The 24,473-nt window shown below is 45.4% G+C and overlaps 1 protein-coding gene across 24 annotated transcripts in view; it reads right to left on the bottom strand.

Moving 5' to 3' along the window:
• Nucleotides 1-24,180, bottom strand: part of LOC110491462 (transcription factor 7-like 2) — a 112,083-nt gene extending 87,903 nt beyond the window's left edge. For 6 of the 24 annotated variants that reach the window (XM_036946323.1, XM_036946324.1, XM_036946329.1 and 3 more), the window contains exons 1-3: nucleotides 23,552-24,179; nucleotides 23,337-23,403; nucleotides 23,059-23,183 (exon numbers count right to left, since the gene is read on the bottom strand). In XM_036946323.1, the coding sequence (XP_036802218.1) occupies nucleotides 23,059-23,183; nucleotides 23,337-23,403; nucleotides 23,552-23,740 (381 nt within the window). In that variant the 5' untranslated portion in view covers nucleotides 23,741-24,179. Of the gene's footprint in view, nucleotides 1-23,058; nucleotides 23,184-23,336; nucleotides 23,404-23,551 lie in introns of all 24 variants that reach the window. The other 18 variants (XM_036946317.1, XM_036946328.1, XM_036946319.1 and 15 more) reach the window with 5 other exon arrangements.
• Between the last annotated feature and the right edge of the window lie 293 nt (nucleotides 24,181-24,473).

Raw genomic sequence — 24,473 nt, 5'->3', positions numbered from 1 at the left:
AGAGGAGAGGGGAGAGAGAGTGTGAGAGAGGGGAAAGAGAGAGAGAAAGAGAAAGTGAGGGGAAAGAGAGAGAGAGCGCGAGGGGGGAGAGAGAGAGAAAGTGAGAGAGAGAGCGAGGAGAGAGAGAGGAGAGGGGAGAGAGAGAGCGAGAGGGGGAGAGAGAGAGAGAAGGCCACAGGCCTTCTGTAAAGGTGCAGTGAGACAGAGAGTGGACACACACTATACCCTAGCTCCATAGAGTCCCACTACATTATACCATTCATCTCCAATATGAGCTATATTCTCATTCTGAAACAGTTTTCTGCTTCGAAGGGATCTTCTTTTTTCATATACGCAGATGATGGTAATAAGCTAAGCGTTCATCATAAGAGCAGCTCCGAGTTGTTTTCCAGTGAATGAACACAATAGCGTGCAAGGCACGCCCACGTCAACACGGGAGCTTCAACAGAAGACGTTCTCCTCCCCTTAACACATTCTGACAGCTCTCTCCGTCGGGCAGATGAATACATCTGAACGTGCGCGTAGCAAACAAGACGGAGTAATATCCTCTCTTATGTCAACGAGGGCCAGCACGGAAGCAACCCTCGGCAATATCGGGAGCTTTTCGGAACAAGAAGGCTAGGTCCTGGCACCGGAAATCACTTACACTGCACACCTTAACACACAGCGTATGAATAAACCTATGTATACACCTATAGCGTCGTAGATACAGATTCATAAAGGTTGTTTTTTGGTTCTCGTTTTGTTCCGGATAGGGTTCCATAAAGGCTAACATCATCTAGAAAAAAAAATCTGAGCTACAAACTGTGTGTTTCTGTCAGCTGGGGGGAAACAGCGGCGGGAGGAGGAGAGAAAAAAAGCCCTCAGCCAAGCCATCAAGTTGAACATTGAACTTCACAGTAGTAGCTGCCTTTCTATGCCTCTCCTTTTGATGTTACCTCCAAAGCAAAGGATCAAAGGCTTGGAGTGTGGCGTGGGGAAGTCCCAGGCTCTTAGCCTGCCAGCCTGTGATATATGTAAAAATCTACGCCAAAAAAAAAAAAGAGAGAGCAAGCTAGGGAGAGACGGGGGAGAGAGACAGGGCGAAAGTCAGAGAGAGAGAGAGGGAGGGAGACGGACAGAGAAAGGCAGAGAGGGAAAGACAGAGAGAGAGAGAGAGAGAGAGTGGGGTGAGTGAGAGAGCAAGAGAGAGCAAGCTTGCAGGGAATGTGGCTAAATAGTAGGTTTCACTCTTAATGAACGGTGGGGATGCAACTGGCTGCTTGACCTCTGGTTGTTTGAGCTAGAATGGGAGGTTCAAATAATGTGTGTTTGAATCAGAGAATAGGCATTGGTTTGATACTGAGAGAGGGGGGGGGGGGTACTGGCAGTGTTTGTTATCCTGCACCCAATCCCCCAAACAGCAGTGCAGTCCCTACCCCTTACCCCCAACCCCCCATCGCCTTTTCCAACATCAAGGGGGTGAGGCTGTGTCTTCTCTACATAAATATACAGTGTGCTGTTAAAGTGAGGACTACAGTAAACACAGTGGAGATTAAATGCAGAACCGTCCATCCACACACACACACACACACACACACACACACACACACACACACACACGCGCTACAGGACATGGACAAACACACACAGCTGGGACAAATACTGGAGCAGAGGTGTGCTGAAATTGACAAACCTCTGCTAGAGACAAACAAACAAACACACACACACACACCCTTTCCCCAAGGCTATAGGATTAAGAGGTCCAGCTGGCTGACAGCAAGCCCTTCCTTCCCATGTATCTCGTCGATCTTCCCCCACAGCCCCACCCCTGGTCTGCCAGCTAGCTATACCTACGAGGAGGACACACCTGAACTTGACATCGACCGGCCCCAAGCTTTTCCTTCACACACACACACACACACACACACACACACACACACACACAGACAGACAGACAGACATACAGACACAGACACAGACACAGACACACACACACACACAATCTGATCTAAATAAAGCTGACAACTCCAAAGTGGTGCGAGGTAAAGGACACCTCGGGGAGGTGCACCGTTGAGGATGGATGAGGAGGGTGGAAAACATGTTCATCCTTCCTTCACTTCCTCGATGGGAGGAGCCATCCTTGAGAGAACTCGGACCACTTAACCATCCATGCAGGTCACCATCCTGCCATCTATAAACCAACTAGCACACAGAATAGCGTACAAATAGACACATGTATGCAGTCTTACGTCCAACACTCAGATCGCAAAGCACAGCCAGTATCAACGTCGGTCAGGTTTGTTCATCTACCCTTGGGGTCACCGCCACAACCCCATTCTTCAAGTTACAGATTCCTTAAGAGACATGGCCTTGAGAGAGGGAGGAGTGGGGGAAAAAGAATGGAGGTACGACATAATCAACCCGTTGTTGGAGGAATAGGAGAAAGTGAGAGAGAGAGAGAGTGAGAATGGAAAGAAAGAGAGAGAGAAGGGGAGGGGGGAGGAACATAAAACATGTCCGGATCTTGTTTCGCAACAGCTGCCAGGTCCTCTGGACTTCCTGTGTTTCCACATCGTTGTGTGTCTGTGTACAAGTAAGCCTAGGTTATGAGTGGCTGCATGTATACATTATGATAGAACTTGTCGACAAGAACTACAAAGTATGCCTTTGCTCAAGTGCTACGGTATTGTATGTAAACACAAAACAGATGGGGCTCTTCCCAATGTAAATGAATAGCTGAAGGATAGTTGAAGGAAAAGACCTGTGCTGCTATTCAGTCACATACAGCACCAATATGTCCAATCTATAAGACATTCCGGCTTTCATTGACCTTTAAGAAAATTGTTAGGTTAGGTTATTGAATTTCATTGGGAAATCGTGCATATAGCATAGAGGAATGCAGCACACAAAAGGTAGATCATTCGATATTGCAGACAATCTCCTTGACAACATAAGGAACCATTTCCCTATGACTAAAGGATTTCCTACAAGAATAACAATCCTTCATGCCACTTCCTCTATATGAACCTGAGAAAGAACGCACTTATAAAAAGGTTGACTATGCCCTAGTCTTGATTTCAAGGCAAGGATGGCAACACCAGATGATGAACTCTATCCAGATGGTTGAAAAGTAACTGTTCTGGCTCTGTATCCATACTAGAGCAAACCTGAGTGATGGCTGCACTGTGGGGAAGAGTCAGAAAGGGGGTTCATGGCTAGAGGACATAGAGCTTTTGACTTTCTGTAGCAGGTTAAGAGAATTAACGTAGCAGGTTATGAGAATTTATTAAGCAGATTAGGAGAATTAACGGAGCAGGTTAGGAGAATTCATGAAGCAGATTAGGAGAATTAACGGAGCAGGTTAGGAGAATTTATGAAGCAGGTTAGGAGAACTTATGAAACAGGTCAGGATAATTAACGTAGCATGTTAGAAGAGCTTATGAAGCAGGTCAGGATAATTAAAGTAGCAGGTTAGTAGAACTTATGAAGCAGGTTAGGATAATTAAAGTAGAAGGTTAGAAGAACCTATGAAGCAGGTTAGAAGAATTAACATAGCAGGTTAGTAGAAATTAAGAAGCAGGTTAGGATAATTAACGTAGCAGGTTAGGATAACTTATGAAGCAGATTAGGAGAATTAAATTAGCAGGTTATTAGAATTTATGGAGCAGGTTAGGATAATTAATGAAGCAGGTTAGGATAACTTATGAAGCAGGTTAGGATAATTAATGAAGCAGGTTAGGAGAACTTATGGAGCAGGTTATGCAGAGTTAATTGTTGCAGGTTAGGATAATTTACGTAGCAGGTTCGGATAACTTTCGAAGCAGATTAGGAGAATTAAATTAGCAGGTTATTAGAATTTATGGAGCAGGTTAGGATAATTAATGAAGCAGGTTAGGAGAACTTATGAAGCAGGTTAGGAGAACTTATGAAGCAGGTTAGGAGAAATTATGAAGCAGGTTAGGAGAAATTATGAACCAGGTTAGGAGAACTTATGAAGCAGGTTAGGATAATTAATGAAGCAGGTTAGGAGAACTTATGAAGCAGGTTAGGATAATTAATGAAGCAGGTTAGGAGAACTTATGAAGCAGGTTAGGATAATTAATGAAGCAGGTTAGGAGAACTTATGAAGCAGGTTAGGAGAGTTAATGTAGCGGGTTAGGATAATTTACGTAGCAGGTTAGGAGAACTTAAGAAGCAGGTTAGGAGAACTAACGTAGCAGGTTAGGAGAACTAATGTAGCAGGTTAGCAGAACTAATGTAGCAGGTTAGGATAATTAATGAAGCAGGTTAGGAGAACTTATGGAGCAGGTTAGGAGAGTTAATGTAGCAGGTTAGGATAATTTAGGTAGCAGGTTAGGAGAACTTAAGAAGCAGGTTAGGAGAACTAACGTAGCAGGTTAGGAGAACTAATGTAGCAGGTTAGGAGAACTCACGTAGCAGGTTAGAAGAACGAATGTAGCAGGTTAGGAGAACTAACGTAGCAGGTTAGGAGAACTAACGTAGCACGTTAGGAGAACTAACGTAGCAGGTTAGGAGAACTAACATAGCAGGTTAGGAGAACTAATGTAGCAGGTAAGGATAACTAATATTAAGGATAACTAATAATTTACGTAACAGGTTAGGAGAATTAACATAGAAGGTTAGGACAAGTAATGAAGCAGGTTAGGAGAACTTATGAAGCAGGTTAGGATAATTAATGAAGCAGGTTAGGAGAACTTATGAAGCAGGTTAGGAGAGTTAATGTAGCAGGTTAGGATAATTTACGTAGCAGGTTAGGAGAAATTAAGAAGCAGGTTAGGAGAACTAACGTAGCAGGTTAGGAGAACTAATGTAGCAGGTTAGGAGAACTAATGTAGCAGGTTAGGATAATTAATGAAGCAGGTTAGGAGAACTAACGTAGCAGGTTAGAAGAACTAATGTAGCAGGTTAGGAGAACTAACGTAGCAGGTTAGGAGAACTAACGTAGCACGTTAGGAGAACTAACGTAGCACGTTAGGAGAACTAACATAGCAGGTTAGGAGAACAAATGTAACAGGTTAGGAGAAATAACGTAGCAGGTTAGGAGAACTAACGTAGCAGGTTAGGAGAACTAATGTAGCAGGTTAGGAGAATTAACGTAGCAGGTTAGGAAAATTAACGTAGCAGGTTAGGAGAACTAACGTAGCAGGTTAGGAGAATTAACGTAGCAGGTTAGGAGAACTAATGTAGCAGGTTAGGAGAATTAACGTAGCAGGTTAGGAGAATTAACGTAGCAGGTTAGGAGAATTAACATAGCAGGTTAGGAGAACTAATGTAGCAGGTTAGGAGAAATAACGTAGCAGGTTAGGAGAACTAACGTAGCAGGTTAGGAGAACTAACGTAGCAGGTTAGGAGAATTAACGTAGCAGGTTAGGAGAATTAACATAGCAGGTTAGGAGAACTAACGTAGCACGTTAGGAGAACTAACATAGCAGGTTAGGAGAACTAATGTAGCAGGTTAGGAGAAATAACGTAGCAGGTTAGGAGAATTAACGTAGCAGGTTAGGAGAATTAACGTAGCAGGTTAGGAGAATTAGGTTAAGTTTAGGAAAATGGTTAGGGTTAGCTAAAATTATTTACATTCTGGCCATGACCAAAAATGGGTGGATAAACTTGAAAATAAAGGAAATTAGCAGGTGGGGCATGTTTCAGGTGTGATCAGGGCTTGTGTTGCTAAATCTCGGCTTCAGTCTGCCTCGCCGTGATGGATAGCTAATGAGCAAGAGAAAAATCCATCGGGTGATACCGCAGAATAACATCCATCGACAGGGCAGATCGCTAGTTCCCTCCCTATCAACGATGGGTTAGGGGGAAGAAAAGACAGGAGGATAGACGAGGACGGAGGGAATAGGAAGGGGGGAGTGTGAGAGAGAAAAAAAGTCCCAATGATGACACCTAAGTGCAAAGAACGATTAAGGATTTACTTTTCAAAAAGGACTCCCATTGATCTTTTTTGATAGACCTGCAATAAATCTAACTAGATCGACTCACATGAGAACGAAGCCTAATCCTTTAGTCAGATCCAGAAGAACTCCAACCAAACCAGCTGTTAATTTAGGCTTTACAAGATAAAGCAGGAGAAATCCAACCTGATGTACCCTAGGGCAAGGGCTTACATCATCTCTGTAAAGCAATCAACTTATTGCCAGTTTGGAGAGGTAATCAGAGCACACACTGTGAGTGAGAGAGCAAGGGGAGAGGAAGAGTAGAAGAGACATAAAGAAGAAGAGACACATATAACCCGAGAGGTAGAAAGTACAAAAAAACACTGAAAAGGGAAAAAAAAGACGTCAAATCTAGAAACATAGCCCAAATATTGCTAGACTGAAAACATATGTATTTTTTCCTCACATGGTGAACGTCTAGGCCTACCCCTACACAGGTCTATTGACTGAAACACTGACTACATGAAACAAACATACAAAGATACAGACAGCTGAAGTGGAGCAGGCAGACAGCTGAAGTGGAGCAGGCAGACAGTTGAAGTGGAGCAGGCAGACAGCTGAAGTGGAGCAGGCAGACAGTTGAAGTGGAGCAGGCAGACAGCTGAAGTGGAGCAGACAGACAGCTGAAGTGGAGCAGGCAGACAGCTGAAGTGGAGCAGGCAGACAGTTGAAGTGGAGCAGACAGACAGCTGAAGTGGAGCAGGCAGACAGCTGAAGTGGAGCAGGCAGACAGTTGAAGTGGAGCAGGCAGACAGCTGAAGTGGAGCAGGCAGACAGTTGAAGTGGAGCAGGCAGACAGACAGCTGAAGTGGAGCAGGCAGACAGTTGAAGTGGAGCAGGCAGACAGCTGAAGTGGAGCAGGCAGACTGCTGAAGGGGTGGCAGGCAGTCAGTTGAAGTGGAGCAGGCAGACAGCTGAAGTGGAGCAGGCAGACTGCTGAAGGGGTGGCAGGCAGTGTAGGCAGCCAGATCTATTTCTTGCCCTGAGCACCCTGTAATTCCCCTGGAGGCTGGCCCAGTCTCGGTCCCCTATGGCCGGTGCCACCTCACCCGGGCCTGCCATCCATAGTAATTAAAACTGTTATTTTTGTTCTCTCCCCTCACCGTCTTAGCGGAAGTATTGCAAGATGGCTTCCAGCCCACACGGGTAACATGGTCTAATGTCTTTTTCAGCCATGCATCCTGTGTTTGTATGTGAGTGTGTGTATACCATTATGCATACCACACACACACACACACACACACACACACACACACACACACACACACATACACACACACACACACACACACACAGTCATTAACCCCATCTCCTTGTCTATAATGCCCTGTTTACTACATGCAACAAGATCAAATCTTAAATCCAATTCCATGTCTTACAGACCCCTTCACGTTGTGGAGGAGGGGTGCAAAAAGCAGGCTCTGTAGTCTCTGGACACTGTCCAAGGGACACTGAACCTCAGGAGTCAAAACAAAACCACACGTGAAAGCAGAGCAAAAACAGATCCCCCTCTCGGCCCCCCTCATCCCCCCTACCTCTCCGCCCTCTCGTGGTTACACTGGATGCACACAAGGATCACCACGACTTTGTGGGGCTCCTCTCTCCCCCTACAAATTGTGGCATGTTTTGGGGCTTTGACACGGACCAGTACTTGTGTGTGTACAGTGCACATCCCATGTAAAGGAGAATTCCACTTTAGCTCCCCTCTATTGCCCTGTGCTATATTTACCGCCCTGCTAAACCGCCACTACCCCCACCCCGTCTTAAAAGAAAAGAGCCCAGTCCAGGCCTGTGGTTCTGACTGCCCACTGGCACCTCTCACCACAGCCACGAGGTCACACTTTTAATTACACAGAAACAGTAATCTCACCAGACAGATGGCAAGCAGGCCGCCTCTCAATTACTTTATGCCCAATTGAATCATTACTGATGTTATTTGCTCAATTATGGCACACAAAAACACCACAAAACAGGATTTGTGCTACAAGTGTGGGGTGGGGGGAGCAGATGTGCCTCTTGCCAAGCATCTGTGACGGAGATCAAAACAGCGTGAAGAACACAAGCGCAGGGCGGTGTTACTTTCAAAAATATATATCTGTCTATAATACTATATTCAGGGTCAGTGAAAACAGACCCTTATTTTTCACGACGGAACCAAAATCATGGGCCTATGCAAAACGTGTCGGCTCCCAACACCCCCTGTTTGGTAAACCACATAACAAGAGCAATTTATACTGAACCAAAATATTAAAGCAACATGTGACAATTTCTAAGATTTTACAGAGTTACAGTTCATATAAGGAAATCAGTCAATTGAAATGAATTCATTAGGCCCTAATCTATGGATTTCTCATGACTGGGCAGGGGTGCAGCAATGGGTGGGCCTGGGAGGGCATAGGCCCACCCACTTTGCAACCAGGCCAACCCACTGGGGAGCCAGGCCCAGCCAATCAGAATGAGTTATTCCCCACGAAAGGGCTTTATTACACAATTTGGACGTACGGCCAAATTCTATAGAATGACATTGGAGGCAGCCAATTGCATGCACAGTACCTCCAACATTGTGTTGTGTTACAAAACTGCACATTTTAAAGTGGCCTTTTACTCCATCCCACCAAAACTGTCTGAAATTTCACAGTATTGTTCCAACCTCAGTGTGGAAATACATATAAAACGCAGGTAAAGCATGTTTTTGACTGCATTGGGCCTTTAAAAGGAGCGAGGAAAGACATTTGGTTTGTGGTTTTCTCTGGGCCCAGCGGTTGTCTTTGGGGAACATCCCGGGGCTCGGCTCCTATCCTGAAAACCCAGCAGTGAGCGAGCTCTGCTCAGTGTCCAACCTGCCGATGCTTCTCTCTTCCTGCCAATGGCTTCTGTGAACAATTAGAGGTTGGCTTCCCAGCGTCTCTGATCACAGCTTCCCAAGCATCTCAATCTCTGGCCAATCAGCTTGAATGTGTTGGCTACTCAGACATGCTTGAAACCAACACTGATACTGATATTGATTTGATATTGATACTATTACAAAATGTCACGGCCAAAACCAATGAAGACACAAATCCTGGTTAGTTTAGGCTAGAACGTAATTGCACATGTATTGCTGCACCGATGCTCGTGTAAATACTTGAACTGAGGCTTTAATCGAGCCAAGAGAGATAAATGCTTTGGTCTTTCGGGTTGTAAATCCTCTGGCTGATTGGCTGCCCGTTTGGTCATTGGGTATATATTTTGCCCTGCTTGGTTGCACCCTGGGGTGTCATGTTCTTCGACATGTATACGGAGCTTCGTGCCACTGGGGGCTGGAGTCCAACAGGCCGGAGGAGGGCTATTGATCTACCCTAACCATCATAGGGACAAGGAGAACATCAATGACACACAAACGTTTCCCAAACCAACAAGAACACTCTGGTCACTCCCACCTCTTCTCCTCGATTAGAAAGGAGCAACGTGGGCTAAACCAGCACAGGAACTTCCAGGGGGATATATACGGGTCAAGCTGAGACTGACTCGCCAGGTTGAGTCATTTTCAGATGCGGCCAATTCTGAATCCGTATATAATGGCTGTGAAAAACATTTGTCTCCCTCACGACACTAATAAGACCGACAGCTCCCCGCTAAATGGCAACAGTTGCGTCGAGCGGCACGTCCTCTGCTGTAAAACGACCCTCGGGACATATAGAGAACTTCCAAGCAGTTTCTTTTGAGTCGGGGTGAGGAATTCCCTTGGCCTATAGAGCGCGGTCAGCAGTTGTTCTCCCAAGAGGGCGTGATGAGCGACTGGGAAGGAGGGAGGATGGCTGGATGTTACCAACCACATGTCAAATTGAGAAAGAGGGATTCTTCCAGAGCGATTTAGAAAATGTGGAGGTCCGCAAAGCGATCCCGCAGGCCACGTTACAGGATGAGGAGGAGTAGGGTTGGTGGGCAGAGTTCGTCTCTCATGCACATCCACTCTGTGGCCCTGGAAATAAGAGTTCCACGTTGTAATCTCCAACTCTGCCATGATATCGGCGTCAAAGTGTGGGGGAATAGCAGACAAGTTAACTAAGGGAGATAATATATTATAATACTTTTATATAATTATAATATAATTATAATATAATACTCATTTAGCAGATGCTTTCATCCAAAGCAACTTCCAGTCATGCGTGCATGCATTTTACATATGGTTGGCCCTGGGAATCGAACCGACGATCCAGCCGTTGCAAGCGCCATGCTCTACCGACTGAGTCATACAGGACCACCAGCATCTGCTCTGGCAAGCTGGAAGGACCTGAGTCTACAGCTCCAATCACTTGGCCTATACTGCAAACTGACCCACATCCTTAAACAATCAAATGTCAATACTGGTCCACAGTAGTAGCATCCAGTGGCTTACTAACAACACTAAGCAATGGGACTACAGTAGTTTCAGACCAAATGATCCCTGCTGAGATTAGGGTGAAGAATTCCACCGAATGCCGTCTCCTTACCCCCTCACCACGGCCATGGACTCCTGCCCTCCCAGCTGCTGTGTGTGTGGCAGGGGGTGTGCCATGGCAGGCAACTCTGACACCTGTCCCTGACAAGTCCCAGCATTCACACAGTAACTAAAGCTCGCTGCCTGGAAGTCAGGTGAAAAACACGAACCCCCACTTCCTGACAGCACACACACACACACAGTAGACTACACGCGTTGCAATATCCCAACCAAGAGGCACTTAAGTGTTATCCAGACCACTTACAAAGCCTCAATACCATGGCTAGAGACACCCTCATGTCTCTCAGATTAAATCTGTGGCTTGGAGCTGTAAAATGTTACTTCCCCCAGTCTCTCGCCCACCCTGCTGTAACCACCGGGGTTTTTTTTTGCATAGCGCTCGACTTGCGTAACTGTCGAGTGGTTTGTCTCTCGGGAGACAATGACTGTGTTCAGAGCAGGCCAAATCTTTCCATTTTAAATAGGCTAGAGATTGTGAGAGAGACAAGACGATTGGTCCACTGTTAAAAAAAAAAACACTTCTATGAGAGTTGTGTAACATACAGGTAACTGCCCAAATAAAGGAAACACCAGCATCGTGTCTTAATAGGGCGTTGGGCCAGCATGAACCCGAACAGCTTCAATGCGCCTTGGTATAGATTCTACAAGTGTCTGGAACTCCATTGGAGGGATGCGACAACATTCTTCCGCAAGAAATTCCATCATTTGGTGTTTTGTTGACAGTCGTGGAAAATGTTCTCAGGCTCCAGAATCTCCCAAATCTCCCTAATTGGGTTGAGATCTGGTGAATGGGATGGCATATGGTTTACATCCTTTTCATGCTCATCAAACCATTCAGTGACCACTCGTGCCCTGTGGATGGGGGCATCCTATGGGGGCACAGCCATGATAGGCAAAAGAATGACCTGCCCAGCAATTTTATACATGATCCGAAGCACAATGGGATGTTTACTGCTTAATTAACTCAGGAACCACACCTGTGTGGAAGCACCTGCTTTCAGTATACTTTGTATCCCTCATTTACTCTGAGTGTTTCCTTTATTTTGGCAGTTACCTGTACAGTGCGTTGTTTTTTTAAGGGAACAGTGAGAAGCACAGATAGGTAAGACTGCCTGGGGCTGAGGCCCTGAGCCTTGTGTGCCTGGAGTAAACGTCGGAATCCACGCTGTAATTGTAACTTAATTGTAAACTCCCCTGAGTTCACTGAGAGTATCAAAGTCTAGCTGGGTCAGGGAGTGTGTAATTGAGTTGTACAGTCCAACAACAGCTACAACTGACACTGCTGCAGCTACTGTGAATCCTTCTACTATTACCACTAGTAGTGCTTCTTTACCCATAATATACTTTATGTGCGCTATATAGTGAGTTTGTGGGGGTTGTGGGGGTTCAAGCTGCGTGCTGGGGCAGAGGACTGAGCCTGATTGAGTGCTGCAGCCCCTGGTATGGAGATGCTGCCGGTGCTCACTCTGCCACATGGCCGAGCACCGCCCCTTTCCCCGCCTCATTTGCACGGCAGTCCCGCTTTCTGCACTCAGTGTATCTTTTTGTCATTTCCCTGCCGGGGGTCCATTTGTATTATCTGCCGAAATGGCAGGCAGAGGGAGGAGGAGGTAGGGAGGAGGGGGTTGGGAGGAGGGGGTAGGCAGGAGGAGGTAGGGAGGAGGGGGTAGGGAGGAGGAGGTAGGGAGGAGGGGGTAGGGAGGAGGAGGTAGGGAGGAGGAGGTAGGGAGGAGGGGGTAGGGAGGAGGAGGTAGGGAGGAGGAGGTAGGGAGGAGGGGGTAGGCAGGAGGGGGTAGGGAGGCGGGGGTAGGGAGGAGGGGGTAGGGAGGAGGAGGTAGGGAGGAGGAGGTAGGGAGGAGGGGGTAGGCAGGAGGAGGTAGGGAGGAGGGGGTAGGGAGGAGGAGGTAGGGAGGAGGAGGTAGGGAGGAGGAGGTAGGGAGGAGGGGGTAGGGAGGAGGAGGTAGGGAGGAGGAGGTAGGCAGGAGGAGGTAGGGAGGAGGGGGTAGGGAGGAGGAGGTAGGGAGGAGGAGGTAGGCAGGAGGAGGTAGGGAGGAGGGGGTAGGGAGGAGGAGGTAGGGAGGAGGGGGTAGGCAGGAGGAGGTAGGGAGGAGGAGGTAGGGAGGAGGAGGTAGGGAGGAGGGGGTAGGCAGGGGGAGGGGGTAGGGAGGAGGAGGTAGGGAGGAGGGGGTAGGCAGGAGGAGGTAGGGAGGCGGGGGTAGGGAGGAGGAGGTAGGGAGGAGGGGGTAGGGAGGAGGGGGTAGGCAGGAGGAGGTAGGGAGGAGGGGGTAGGGAGGAGGGGGTAGGGAGGAGGAGGTAGGGAGGAGGGGGTAGGGAGGAGGAGGTAGGGAAGAGGGGGTAGGCAGGAGGAGGGGGTAGGGAGGAGGAGGTAGGGAGGAGGAGGTAGGGAGGAGGGGGTAGGGAGGAGGAGGTAGGGAGGAGGGGGTAGGGAGGAGGGGGTAGGCAGGCGGGGGTAGGCAGGAGGAAGGGGTAGGGAGGAGGGGGTAGGGAGGCGGGGGTAGGCAGGAGGAGGGGGTAGGGAGGAGGGGGTAGGCAGGAGGAGGGGGTAGGGAGGAGGAGGTAGGGAGGAGGGGGTAGGCAGGGGGAGGGGGTAGGGAGGAGGAGGTAGGGAGGAGGGGGTAGGCAGGAGGAGGTCGGGAGGAGGGGGTAGGGAGGAGGGGGTAGGCAGGAGGAGGTCGGGAGGAGGGGGTAGGGAGGAGGAGAAAACAGGGGAGTCTTGTACCAAGGAGACTGTGTTTTTCTACAGCGGCGCTTCTCAACACCAACCTCCCCCCAGAACACACACAGGCGGACGGACGGACACTGAGGCCCAACTCCCCCTCCCTGACTAATGTGCCCCGACACTCATACATCACCCATAAATTGGCCAAATGAATTAACCATGACCTCTGCTTAGCGTTACAGCCTTTAAATGGATTTCCCCCTCCTCAGGTCTGGCCAATAATTGCATTTATCCATCTTGTTGAAACACAGTTTACACACTTGCTAACATCATGCCAATCCCGGCTACATTTTCCGCTCCAATGGTGGGAGTGAGGGAGATTTGTCATCGGATCATAACAGGTAATTCGAACAACGATTAGTCTGATGACTTCACTGTATGTCAATGTCTGGCAGCCCAGTAGGCAAGGCCTTGGTGGAACTATCTATCTAAACCCCACTCTTTCTCAACTCAAACCTCGCAATTCTTTAATATCAGTCACGCAAACCTCCAGGTTGAAGAAACAACAGCCGGCCATGGTTGTGGTATCTGGTAAATGAGGGTCGTGAGCAACCACACACAGACAGACCACGCTATAGCTGTGAACACTGGTGTTGGTGGGGTTCATCTCTACACTTGTGTTGTGTTTGAACAGTAGTGCATCAGACACTCTGGGGTCCACAGGACAATTCAGCAATGTAAACACAGAGGAACTTCCTTCCCCTCCGGTCCTTCAGGCCGGCACTGAGACGACCCACTGTTTAAACAGCAGAGAATTCCTCCGGCCGCCTGGCCCTACAAGAGCAGCTGCTCTCCACTGAGACCTCAGTGCGGGGCGGACCAGAGAGAGAGAGAGTAACGTCAAAAAGTCATCGGGGTCATCCTCCAAAGATAAATACATATTTAAATACATAATGGCCATAACAGGTTAACTTTGACCACTGTGATGTCTGAATGGGTTTTATTTGTTCACATACAATGCTAGCGTAGTGACCTGGGCACAGGCAGATGAGCTAACCAGAATATCAAGAGTTAAAACTGAAATCTTGCCACTCAACACCACCTGTTATGACAAAGCCAGCAATTTATCTTTATTGGTATTTGAAAAATGCAAAGCACGGTGCTCCATAAAGATAGAGGGGAAGTTAAACTCCTCGTTCTAAAGGGCACTGTGACAGATGTCGCAAGGGCCAGTCACATGACCCTCATTTTGTCCACCCCCGCAAAATGACACCATGGCGACCGAGACGCTTACTGTCGGTTGTGTGGACCACTTTCAATATTTCATGAATCACTTAAGTTCTCAAAACTCTTCCTTTTCATCTTCTATTATTATGACATCATGTAAATCCTTTCAATTGACTGTCAATCAAACCTGTTAATAGGCCTAATATAGAAAATCAGAGGCGACTTCTTTTCCCCTGTACATATCGACCTTAGTGCTATATGACTGTGAACAACAGGTCATGATTTAAACCCAAACCTTATTTCAACCTTGCTGAATCCAATTGTCCTCCACTTCAACAGGGCAAAATTCCCTCTGCTTTTCAATTGATTTAGTCCTCAGTCCGCATCCATCCCCTCTGGCTGACAGCGAAGGCCACTCATCCCACCTCGGGCCAGTTGTCCAAACAGACACTCAATTCACTTTGACCCCTTAGGGAGCCAATTGACAATTCACTCAGTGCTGGGAGTCAATTTCCTCACGTTTGGAATTGACCCTAAACATTGCTGACCCCATTCCTCAGTGGAGTAGAGTGCATTAGGGAGATTTAAACCTATGCTTTTCACACAAACGACCCCCCCCCCCCCCCCCCCCCCCCCACCACCTACTCAAACACACAGACCATAACATACAATTATATCCCACAACAGAATGAGATGTGCTATTCAATCTACTCTACAGCCTACTAGGAGCCCACTGTAGCATGTGCCCATGTGACCAGTACTTCTCATGATATGTTATCTACTGTGAACAAATCTACTTAAAAAGCTGTCATTTTTAAGAGGGACAATATTATCGTGTGCAAATAGATTTCTATTTGGCAGCAAAAGAGTGGACACTGGAAATTTCCTCTTAATCTATTGGGAAATTGGTGCACAGACCCGGATGATCTCTCAGTACTCCACATTGCGTGTGTGCAAAGGGTTTAAATTTCATTAGCCTTGTGCATTTTTACATACAGTAATCTCCGCAACATTTTGTTCTAAATCCCACAATAATCTGGAGATTAGCAGATGATCTTATTTCTGCTGTGGCTCTGAAACTCCCTCACCTTTTCAAGCAGTTATCAACCAACCTTTTACAGCAAAAAAGCAAACAATCACCTCCTTAGTGCGCTCACACACACACACACACACACACACACACACACACACACACACAAACACAGCACTCCTCAGAACTTATCCTCCCACAATTAAGAGTATAATTAGAATATAACATGTGCATCGTTTTATCACCTTTCCCTTCTCAATTACGCGTTTAATACAAAACGGTCCCTCACATCATCAGATTATCCGAACAAACAAAAAATTGCAATCACAACCTGGACAGACAGATCCATCTCAAGGATGTCAAATGATCTATGCTCCTTACAAATACAGAAACCCTTGACATTTGTGAATACATTAAATACAGCAGATAACCACCATAACAGGATACACTGGTAAGACTGCTGCCTCTTTTAACGCAGGACCTAATATTGTAATGACAATGACTTTTATATTTGCAATTTCTTTTCCCTTTCAAGTTAAAAATACACTTATAGGTTTGTTGTAGTTTATAACAATGGTGAGATGCTACAAGGATGAATAAGTCCTAAAGGGTTCACATATTTTCTCCAAACACTGCAGGCAATTATTCATAATCACTTCTCCCAAAACACCAAGCCCTCCTGAGTGAGATTTCCGCACAGTGGAACATTCTAGAGCGTTCTACCACATCCATAAAAGGCTGGCCAACCACAGGTGATCCCTGCACATTGGCACGGCTCGTTATTATATAGCCCAACATGATCATTAGGGGTTGTGATAGTGTTACACAAACCGCAGACACACAGGCGTGCAGCTGCGCACGCACACACACATGCAAACACACACACGCGCGCGCGCGTGCGTGCAAGCAAACAGACAGACAGACACTCCAATGGAAAACTCAACCACTCCTATCACTCGTCATAAAAGGGTCAGAGAGGCAGCTCTTTTCCCAACAGACAGCACTCTGCACTTTGACCCTCCCCAAACACACTCCAATCCAAACATATGCCTGGCACCACCAAATTCCCCCACTGTCACACAATCCTCTCGCCCACCAACGCTTTTAGGGCGGACATTTTGATGATGAGACGTAGACACAGGAGGAGGTAAATACTGTAGAGAACTAGCCAGATTCATTAAGAGGAAAAGCCACACACATGGCCTGTCCGTCAAGCTCGGCAATAAACTTGCCCCCCTCCCTCTTCTCCTAGTCCCGCTGTTTTTTTGGGGGGGATAAATGTGAGGCCTGGAGGCACTATTATTTGGACATTAACCAGGAACTGTCGCTGCTCTCATTGCCCGGCATTAACAGCAATTATGCGCCCTATTCAACCGGCCTTTGTGCGACCCCCCCCCCCCCCACACACACACATACACACATCGATGGACTCATTTCCCGCTTTTCTTAACCCCCCCAACGCATTCTCTCCCACGCCGCCGGTAAACTCCTTTCGCTGCTGGGCTTGAATGAATGAGTTCATGGAAATATGCACACAGACAACAACAAAAAAATATACCTAGTGTAAATGTTATCAGCGGGACTAGGAGAAGAGGGAGGGGGGCAAGTATAATTATTTCCCCCACCAAAAAACAGACAGTAAAATACCGTGCATGTGCATTTGAAAAATGCAACACACTTAATGATACAGTGTTTCCCTATGAAAAGGTCTGTGGTATGACGATCATGAAATGATCATTAAACAGACAATCAATACTACAGATGTACCACAGTGCTATTTGTGGACACAAGAAAGAGTAGCTGCTGATATTACAACAGCTAATGGGGATCCAAATACCCCAGAAATCGTTTCTTTGTACTGGCTGCAGTGCAAAACCCAGCTCTATTGTAAAGGAATACAACTACCACCTACTCTAAACTATATTGATTCTATAATTGATGGAAAGAGAGAAAAATATTTCAGCTTCAGTAGAATTACAGAATAAAGGGGTGAGATTGTCGATCTTAAGGAGTCATTGCCTGCAAGGTAAGCCTTGACATCTCGACTAGCAGTCCAGGGCTAACTCATGTGACGCTCGCAGCACGTGCATTTCTGTCAGAACCATTTAAAAGGTATTAGGACAATAAAACAAAGAACCATAAGAACTGCCACTTGAAATTCAGGGAACATCCATGCATTTTTACATGTGTCCGATCTAGGGAGCATAGAATATCCAATATATGAGTGCATATTGCATGCACATACTGTGCCGTACATATATGGGACACACATGCACACACACACACCCACAGATAGGCAATCATTAGATTTCCATGTTTCAGGGAGCACCAAGCCCTGTGGGCCGGCAGCAAGACTATATTTAACAGATGACAAAAGTTGCATTCCAGATGTACAGTGAGATCTTTGTGTTGAGCTTTATGGAAATGCATGGGAGACAGAGACAGAGAGATCGAGAGAAAGGGAGAGAGGGGGTGAGTGGAAGGGAAGTCCAGTCCACAGCTGCTAAGCCAATGCTGTTTCTTTAACAGAACAGCATACAGCGGTATGGCCCAGCGATAGGGAGGTGGAAGGTTAGGGGTGAAAGTGTTTTGTCGGTAGTCTATGCAATTTGCTTTACCAGCCACAGTTCTATTGAGGAACACACATTGTATATTTCAGTTATAGGTCTATTACAATTCAATGAAATCCATCACCTTTTTGAAAACCTTAAATGTAGAGTTCTATTACGCAAAAACCCATCGCATAGGTTTGATAGGTAAACATAAGGGGACAAAAGAAGGATGAACTATACCCAAACTTTATTCACTACCACTAGGGAACTACTCCCATCCCAGTATTTAAAGACCGAATTAAAAACACGCCCACAAACGTGTAGGACTGACTTATTTTTTTGTTGTGTGTGTGTCGTTTCAAACCAACTGATGGAGAGTTTTGAATGCTTTCACACAGCTTTGCCTGCCAACATCATCAGCATAAGACAATTAAGCCCTGCCAACGAGGAAAAAAAACCCATCTCTGTAAATATTTACAGCGCAAATCTTTTCCATTCATTCACCAGGCGCTAACAAAACCTTACTGTACTCTCCCTCTCTAACCCACCACCCCCCCCCCCCCCCCCCTCTTTCTCTACATCTGCGATTCATTGACTTTACAATTTACCACATGTCGAGATGGGAGAGGTCGAGACTCCATCTGAATCACGGCACAAATATGCGAGTGATTTATTGTTTTAAAAGCCGTGGGCCGATTTAGTGCAACTCCACTTTTCCTGAGCATTACTCCTATTGGCAGACCATGAACAATTACAGTTTGGACTAATTAAGCTGAGAGAATGTGCTGTGCGCCGCTAATGTCTAGCAGGCCCCAATTTTTGTTTAATGGTGCCAAACTTTGCTCCCCAACTTAACTCCCTCAAATCCAAAACAGATTGCACTTTTTATGGGTGTTTATCAAGCTCAAGAAAAATAAAGATGTTTTCTTTTCCTTGCATGGGATGAGAGGAACAGAGAGGTGGAAGGGGGGGAGAGGAAAGATAGAGAAAGAGAGAGAGGGAGAGAGAGAGAGCGGGTCCTGTTTCCACTATACTTTGTAAACAAAAGTGATTTGCAGGACAAAAGGATCACAACCTTAATAAATTCGGAGTGCGTTTTGCGAGGTGAAACACAAAATGTGGACGCATAGTGCCATGAACCCCCTGCGGATAGCAATTAGGTCCTATTAACATGTAAAGCCGATTTGATAAGGTTTGGGTCTATCCCCTAAATCCACATGAAGCTATCTTTCCTCACCTCGCAGGGACAAGCCATTCAGAGCTGCACCAGAACACACACAATCCACATCATATACCATTGTTATGCATATGCGGCTAACATATTTAAAAAGATACCGTCTGTGTCAATTCCAAAATATTGGACATACCATCACATCTACATAAACACAAAGGACTACGCTAGGTGCTATTTCCAGGCTGATGTTCAATTACAACTGCTAAATCGGATGTTAATTGCAATAATCTTGCCACAAATCCACCAGTCCCTCCAAAAACATGTAAAAATGGCATGTCATTAATTGTGAAGGTAAGTAGTATTATTTTTTTTAATAGGTGGGTCTACCACAATAGCAGAGATACTGGTGCAGCAATACAAGTGAAACAAAGAAATGAGAGAAAAAAAGCTATTGGTATAGCTAACCACACAAAGCTGCTCGCCGAGCTTGCTGTGGAATCGCCACGGGTCTCGGGAGCGTCTTTTTTCCCCACTCTAAATAGACCAGTGGAATCTTGGTGTTGTGTTCTCTCTCTCCCTCTCTCTTTTTTTGTTCCTTTTTTAAAACTAATCGTAATTATACAACGAAACCCAAAACCCCAGCCAAAAGCCTGCTTGCCCCGGGAATTATGGGGCCAGGGGTGGCGTCGAATATCTTAACATTCAAAAGTCCAAGAGGCAGTAAATAAACCCAGTAGATTTATGGCCCTGCAGCCCTACGCCAGAGTTCTTGGAACCCCGCTCTCTCGCCTCTCTGCAGACCTGTTGAGGTGTGACGTTAGCCCGTAGCGCTGGAGCTAACCCATCACCTTTTCAGAAAGACCCATGTTAGCATTAGCATCTGCACAATCGCAGAGAGAGAGAGAGAGAGAGAGAGAGAGAGAGAGAGAGAGAGAGAGAGAGAGAGAGAGAGAGAGAGAGAGAGAGAGAGAGAGAGAGAGAGAGAGAGAGAGAGAGAGAGAGAGAGAAAGAGAAAGAGAAAGAGAAAGAGAAAGAGAAAGAGAGAGAGAGAGAGAGAGAGAGAGAGAGAGAGAGAGAGAGAGAAAGAGAGAGAGTGTGCAAGAAACAGTATGGCACCGGGGGTTAGCTGGCCAGGCCTCTTCACCAATTCATCCTGCTCCTACTGAACCAGCAGACCTTTGTGTGAGGTTGGAAAAAGGAGGGAGGGGAAGGAAGTGAGGAACGAGGGAAAGAGGGAGGAGAAGAGGGCAGGAGGCCTAACACCCTGGGCACAACATCATGTCAAATTGCTAAATGATCCCAAATTGTACAGCTTTTTAGACTTAGGTGGTTTGAAAAACAAACTCTCGCTCATTATAGCTCTCTGAGGTCAGACAAATTATAGTGACCTCCACACACACACACACACACACACACACACTCACACTTCAAAAAGACATGCCGTAACGGAATCACAGGAAGCATAGAAAGGCATGCCAAAAATGTTAAGATCACAGCCCACTGACAAAAAGGGGAACTCAATTGGTAAGACCGTAGCATCACTAACATCACAATCGTATCACCTTGGACCAATAAATGCCTAAAGGTATGGAAACAAAAAACTAAAATGTGCACACACATGCCAAAACATGAATTTCAAAAATAATAGTATTGCGCCGTCTGCGCCAACGAGACCGGAAATCGATTAAATTAGAAAATTGGACAACTGACAGCGCCTGCTATATCAAAGAACTGTAACATAACAATGGAGTGAGCTAGCCATTTCCAATCACAGACACAGTACCAGTCATATTCTGCAGCCTTCATTACTAGTTAGGGAGGAAGACAGATAATCAATGCCCAGGTGAATTATTGATGCTATACATTTATGAATACAACGGACACAAAACATCAAAGCTCTAACGTCTGGACACACACGGTGTAAAAAGGAGGGCTGGGTTAGTGCAGTAGGTAAACCACCGTCAGCCTAAAAAGGTATGACGTACTCTCAGGGGAGGAAGAATAAAGCTGTACTGCACATTTATAGTGCAGTTCTATTTGTGCAATAAAATGATATCACGTGTGCAATGTCGCCTTGCTTTGTAAACCAATTACAAAGCAAACAGGGTTCGCTAGGCATTTCTGAAATGTTATTTTGTGCAGATGATCTTATCCCACATACAGGTAGGTGATGGGGAATGACAGTGACCAAAAAGGCTAATATGACAATGTTCCTGATTAGGAATTACCTCTAAACTAATGGGCAATAGGAGGAAGACTGTACACAGACCCGAGATCAGATTGAGACATGTACAGCAGCATCTTCTTACAGTGCAAGGGCATTCCATGACTTTATTCTTATCAGCTTAGTACATAAGCACATTCTAATGTGGAAGTTACGTGTGCTAGTGCTAGACCTGGGTTTATAGTGAACAAAAAGAAACTACACCCTTGCCCGTTGAAATAAGAAGCCAGCTTAAAGTGTGTGTGTGTGTGTGTGTGTGTGTGTGTGTGTGTGTTAAAGGTAAAGAAAGGCAATTGGTCTCAAATATGCACGAGACACACATTTAATAAAAGACCTAATCATAAAATATACAAATAGCAAGATAATTCAATAAGATGTCCAAAAAAAACAACAAACAAAAAAATAGCTGTTTAATTATTTTGTAGACATGTTATAAGACATGCTTAGCATGTGTCAGACACAAAAGGATGCATTGCATTGCCCATCACGTGTGTTGATTTTCAAGGTGTGCCTGATGCACTAAATTGAGGAAACAAATATGAATTGAATTACCAAAAGGCGTATATGGGGGTAAGTTCATATTTCCTAATGCCTATTTTTTTTGCCTTAACCTTGTAAAATGAGATGACACGTCCTAAAGCGACGACTTGTAATTGCAACCATAAAAAAAAAGAAAGAAGAATGGTTTAGAAAATGATCCCGCTTAAGCATTGCCCAGTGGGACTTGGAGGTGGCGAGGAATTGAGTAAGTTTGCATAATTATAGCAAAGCTGATAGCCTCTAATAAATAAGATGAATTTATCCATAAATAACATTTTACATGGCACATGCTTCTAAGAGCGATGGTTTACCCGTTACAAGCTAGAGTGGTATGCAAGCAGTACATAGGCTACAACACTGCAGCATGTCAAATTCTAACATTATTTCCAGCCTATACATCATATTGTTTTAGATTGAAATGTTTTGAGGGAAAAATATGAATGTCTGCATATTCAAAGTAACTGTCAATGACAGGCCTCTTTTAGCTAATGTCAATGCCGTTAGACAGATGCAAATTAAATAAACTAATCAACACGTTGGTTTTGTTTTTAGAAGGTTCCTTCTCAATGCTCTTCTGAGTTTCCTTTATGTTGATATATTTATCTAAACGTACTTGTGTTAGGTGTTACTACACAGTACCAAGAAGGTTTAAATGGGTCATGAGTTTTAAGCATTAAAGTAAAAAAAAAGGTTTTCAATGATGTTTAAAACAACGTAGCCAAGGCAGAGTACAACATTATATTAGGGGGCAGTATAAAATCAAAGCCAGAAGCAGCCTATCTGAAACTCACATAATAATACAATAACAACAAGAAAAACAAGAATCATTTTTAATTGTCCAATATAAACTGAAATGTTTTTATTAAAATTAATGTTTATGTTTTGTATTATAATTTGATCACAGGTGAACAAGAAATAGATTATTCCTCATATGCACATGACCTTGCATACAATTGTTTTTATTTGAGGTGATGGAAACGCATTGAGTATCCCTACTCCTATAGAATGCTATCGGCTTCAGAGAGACATGCAGGAAAGGAACACTGTGTTGCAAGCAACATGCATGCCATTGTACAGTGCATAAGTTGTGAAACTTCTGTCTACATTTAACGACTAAACACACCTAGCTGGGTGACAATGCGCGTTTACTCTAGGGGCTACTTGGGTTGTGTCCACTAATGTATAGGTGTAAATAAATGAACTTACTGTGCGAGCTGTTGGAGAAAGTGATCCATTCGGAAGGTACGGGCTTGTAAGATCGGGGATCATTATAAATGGATAGCCCGGGTACGGTGGGCTCTTGAACAGCCCTCCATCTTGCCTTTTCGCAGCTAACATGGCGGGGGAAAAGAATAACTTTTATAAGTGCCTTGAAAACTTTGACGCATCTGAGATTCCAGAAGAAACTCATTCGGTGCGCTCATATAGTGCCATTGTGTAAAAATCTAAGAGACAAGAGCGTGAACGGAAAAGCAGAAACTCACCCTCCTCTAAACTTTCTCTTGTTTTGTCTCTGAAAGTTTCAGATCTAGGCGGAGGCCGTCTTTCCGCCTTGAAATGCAACGAAACACAGGGGTTGCATTAAAGAAACACATAGGGAAATCATTACTTTTTAAATACCGTGGTTTCAATGCACATTTCGCGCACAATAAGTAAATGGTTGCAAACTACCGAATGGACAATCGATTATTTCACTTACCTCCGAATCCGACGAGCTGTTTTGATTTGTTTCTGATTCATTTACAAGAGAAGATTTGACATCCGCTAAATCCCTTTCTGCTGATAAATTCTCCGAAATTTTTTCCTCCTGCTCCCCTTCGTCTTTGAAGGAAATCATTTCATCGTTCGCACCCAAATCGTCCCCTCCACCGCCGTTGAGCTGCGGCATTTTCCCGAGCAATTTTGGGGGGCAAAAACACAAAGTTTTAAACCCTTGATCTTGGAGATCTAGAATCCGAGTTAAAGTTTAGAGTCTGTATTGGCGTTTTCCAAGCACTGGCGGTTAGTACAAACTAAAAAGAAGGGGAATCTTGGCAGAAAAAGAAGCCGGAGATGGAGCTGAGCCGCTCGGATTGAGTGAGTTGAAGTTGGTCGGAGTGGTTTTCAGTTCAAAGGCGGCGCTGATTGACAGATAGAGAGGGATGGAAATAGAGAGAGTCTGGATTCAGGATTATTGACAGGGAGAAACACACAAGAAACTAATGAGATTCAAAAAGGGAGGGACTTGAAGTGACGTTTTTATAAATAGGGAGAGAGAGAAAAAAGCCTGGAGGAAGCTGGCGGACGAGTGTGCAGTTAGAGAAGGCAGTTTGGGTGAGGAACGCAGGACAGTGAAGCGCCCGTTTGCTTTTGTGCTGGAATTGCAAAATAGCCTGAAGTAGCCTACTTGTAAATGCGGATTCAATATATGGGCGGTCTCCCACTGAAAATGAATAGAGAGCACATCCTTATTTTCTCCCGTTTCAAAATGTAGCAATTTTGAAAAACCACGGCATAGGGGCCAAAAGTTTACTGCGCATGCTTTCCAGGATAAACTTAAATCAATATAGGCTATATCAACATTTGCTTCATAGGGTAGAGGCAGGTTACATGAAGCAGTAGGAATACCATTTCGATTACTA

Source organism: Oncorhynchus mykiss, chromosome 16, assembly GCF_013265735.2.
Source record: "Oncorhynchus mykiss isolate Arlee chromosome 16, USDA_OmykA_1.1, whole genome shotgun sequence".
Lineage (NCBI taxonomy): Eukaryota > Metazoa > Chordata > Actinopteri > Salmoniformes > Salmonidae > Oncorhynchus > Oncorhynchus mykiss.
This window is presented reverse-complemented; position numbering and strand designations above follow the sequence as displayed.